The sequence below is a fragment of the Monopterus albus genome, unplaced genomic scaffold (assembly GCF_001952655.1).
Source record: "Monopterus albus unplaced genomic scaffold, M_albus_1.0 scaffold52.1, whole genome shotgun sequence".
Classification (NCBI taxonomy): domain Eukaryota; kingdom Metazoa; phylum Chordata; class Actinopteri; order Synbranchiformes; family Synbranchidae; genus Monopterus; species Monopterus albus.
The window spans coordinates 3129579-3132823 of record NW_018127932.1 but is presented as its reverse complement, the minus strand read 5'-3'; the positions used below and the strand labels follow the sequence as shown (position 1 = coordinate 3132823).

At 40.3% G+C, this 3245-nt stretch overlaps 1 protein-coding gene across 3 annotated transcripts in view; it reads right to left on the bottom strand.

Annotated features, from left to right (window-relative positions):
* The window catches only part of abch1 (ATP-binding cassette, sub-family H, member 1), a 21916-nt gene that overhangs the window by 7508 nt on the left and 11163 nt on the right, over positions 1-3245 (bottom strand). For all 3 annotated transcript variants that reach the window (XM_020601860.1, XM_020601861.1, XM_020601859.1), the window contains exons 9-11: positions 2769-2865; positions 2481-2649; positions 1804-1904 (exon numbers count right to left, since the gene is read on the bottom strand). In XM_020601860.1, the coding sequence (XP_020457516.1) occupies positions 1804-1904; positions 2481-2649; positions 2769-2865 (367 nt within the window). The remainder of the gene's footprint in view (positions 1-1803; positions 1905-2480; positions 2650-2768; positions 2866-3245) is intronic.

Below are 3245 nucleotides of genomic sequence, written 5' to 3'. Positions count from 1 at the left end.
ACACACACACACACACACACACACACACACACACACACACACACACACATATATATGCAAAGAAATAGGCACGGTGTAGACAAAACAGTGATTCACACCTGAAACAACAACCCCTGTCCTTCACCCTCTAGAGCTGACTCATCCTCATATGATGGCAATTCTGAGGTGTGAGTCAATGTGGTTTGTGATTTCTGTGGTAATGCGCATCAACCACAAAGAGAGGCAGATGGCAAAAGTTTCAGGAAATTCAAAATATATATATAGTTTCTATTTGTCTTTTCTTTCAGCTTCAGTGTCCCATGACAAAATCTCTCATCCATTCACCAAGTATTAGTTTTGGTTTGTCTTTTTGCTATTAGGAATAGCAAAAGTAATTATTACAATTCATCTCTATCCAATCAATCCATCCAATAGTGACAAATGTCAACCGCATGGATGCAAGTCAGAGTCAGTAGGCTTCATCCTCTGGCCATTTTTGTTGTGCAGTGTCTTGCCAGCATTTAAAATAACGTATTCATTTGTTTTTAAGAAGTGTGATAGTTCAGTTATTTGTTTTTACTTGTGCAGTTTAGTTTGCTGTGCATTAAACGGTTCAGTAAAAAGTGGTAATATCTGCAAAATGTGAAATATCTGATCAGATATGTGTGCATGTGTGCAGTGAGGTTAAGCTGTGTGTCTGTGTGTGCTTATGTCTCTGTGTGCTAGGTTTGTCTGTGTTCTGCAGCTGGAATGCTGATCTGTGCGTCACGCTGGTATTTTAAGTCAGCGCAGGACCTTACTGTGGGTTTTGCATTGACGCAGACAAACACTGACTCCTGTAATCAGTTATGTAGGTGCGTAACATCAGAAGCCTGTGTGTTTGCGCTTTAAATCATCTGAGCAAAATCAAATGACGAAGGAGAAGTCAATAGATTAATGGCACCGTTTACTGTGAGAGGGGATGATAATGGTCAAATCACGTCTAGACAAGCTGACTCATAAAGTCATAAACAGGTCATCTGAAATCTTCTCATAAAGAACTCCTTAAAGATCTACACTTGGCTGAAATCTCATCTGAGCATTTTGTGCAAGACTGTTTTCTGACACACACACACGGGGGTATCTCTTCACATTGCTGCTTTGTGTGTGTGAGCTGTATTTTGAATGCTCTTGTCAACTTGTCTAATACTGTCACCTTTCCAGTTAGGGAACAGAAAGTGGTAAATTTGGACCGAGAGTGCAGACACAGACAAGCTGGCAGGCAAAGTTTAACACTTTATTACAACACAAAGGAAACAAACAAAGGAAAGGCAGAATAAAACTGAACAGAAAGAAACAGACACAAGGTGAGAGTCCAGGCAGGCTCAGATACAGTGGGGAAAAAGCAAGAAGCAAAAAAAACAGAAACCTGAAACACTAGGAACACTAGAAAGCACAGGGGGATATAAGTGAGGTGTACAAAGAGCACAGAAGCTACCGAGAGCACAAAGAAGTGAGCCAGGAAAACAGTGCAGAGGCAAGACCAGGACTGGGACTGTCACAAATGTTTAGGCAAAAAGGCAGCTACATGAAAACAAAACCTTCGGGCTGTAAGTGGGTTTGTATCAACTGAACCTCTTCATATGACTCAAGTCTGGCTGATAGTTCTTGTTCCTTCTGAGGAATAAAGTTTTGCTGCCACCATGAGAAAGATTTTGTTGCTCAGTTTCTCACTTATAATGTTTCTCAGTTGTACAAGATACTTCCAGGTTGGAACCTGATATTTTTCATGTTATTACGACATCCTGTCTTGTCTTGTTATAAAACGATGCCTGCTTCTCTCACCTCTTTGTCAGGTAGCTGGTGAAGTTCTTGCCAAAGCCAATGACACCCCAGTATTCTCCGTTATAGCTCCCCTTGAAAGCGTCAGTGTGAGACAAGGGCACCTATGAATGATAAAGAGTGGGTGTAGTTTATATATTATTCTCTGTATTTTAATCTTTTACTACTAAATGAATCCTACAGACTAATCACATTTTGCTTCAGCAACATCATGCTGCACGTCCGTATCCAGTGAAAGGCATTAAAACCTTGTGCTTAGGAACATTTCAGTTGTACAGAAGGATAAATATTTGTCGTTTACTTTGCTCTGAGCCAGTTTAAGTACATGCTCTCCACTTTGTAGCATTTGTGTGTTTTATACGGTTAAACTCAGAAGTTGTCTCAGTGTCATACAGAGAAGTAACCTTTCACTTTCACTGATTTACTAGAAAAAGGAAGCTTTAGTGCTTGTTCTGCTGTAAACAGAAGTGAAACTTATTTGCTTATAGTAAAATTAGAAATAACAACTGAGCGTGAGAGGCCCACTACTTCTTTTTAAGACTGAACCTTTTGGATTACAAATGATCACTGATATTCTCTGTCTCATGGAGACACAAAACTACTTAATTCCTCTTTGATTGTGACAGAGAAATATGACAACTGTGTATTAATATCAGTGTCTCACAAGGCTGAATAAATACCTGGTGCACACTGGAGTTGTCCAGGAAGGAGAGCAGTGATCGGCTGTAAGCGGAGGGGGAGGTCTCGTTGTTCACCACAGCGACCTGGATCCCCTTCGGATCACCTCCAACACACAGACAGATCAGAGAGATCTGGATGACGGGCAGCAAGAACTGGAAACACAGTGAGCTGAAAATACAGAAGGTACGGGAACAAACATCTCAAACATGTGCCAACATGTCCCATTTAGATATTGTCAAATCATAAATTCTGCTACATTATGATTATATCACATGACTCTGACATACCCCGGCATTCTCTTCATCCGTACCAGTGTTTTGATCATCAGGGCGGCAATGTTTCGCCCTTTTGGCAGCAGGTGTCTGACTCGCACTTTCCAGTCCACTGTGCAGTCACACACAAAACAATAAAAAGGTGATGTCTAAACAAACAGTAATTCAGAGTACATCATATTTCACACAGCATTAAAACACTGTCACCATGCGAAGTGTTAACAGCAGTGTTTCATCACTGATGTCATACGAAGTGTTAACAGCAGTGTTTCATCACTCATGTCATACATAATTTTGATTTGATTTATTCTTTCAAGCATGTAAAAACAGTTGATATGACAGCACACATGATTGTACACATAATCCAATATCAATTTGCTTATACCTAGTACATGCTTGAATGGAGTAGGAAGAAGTCAGACTTATCCAGTCCTACCCCATGACATCATCTTACCATCATTGGTTTGCAAGCAGTAAATGATTCACTTCTAC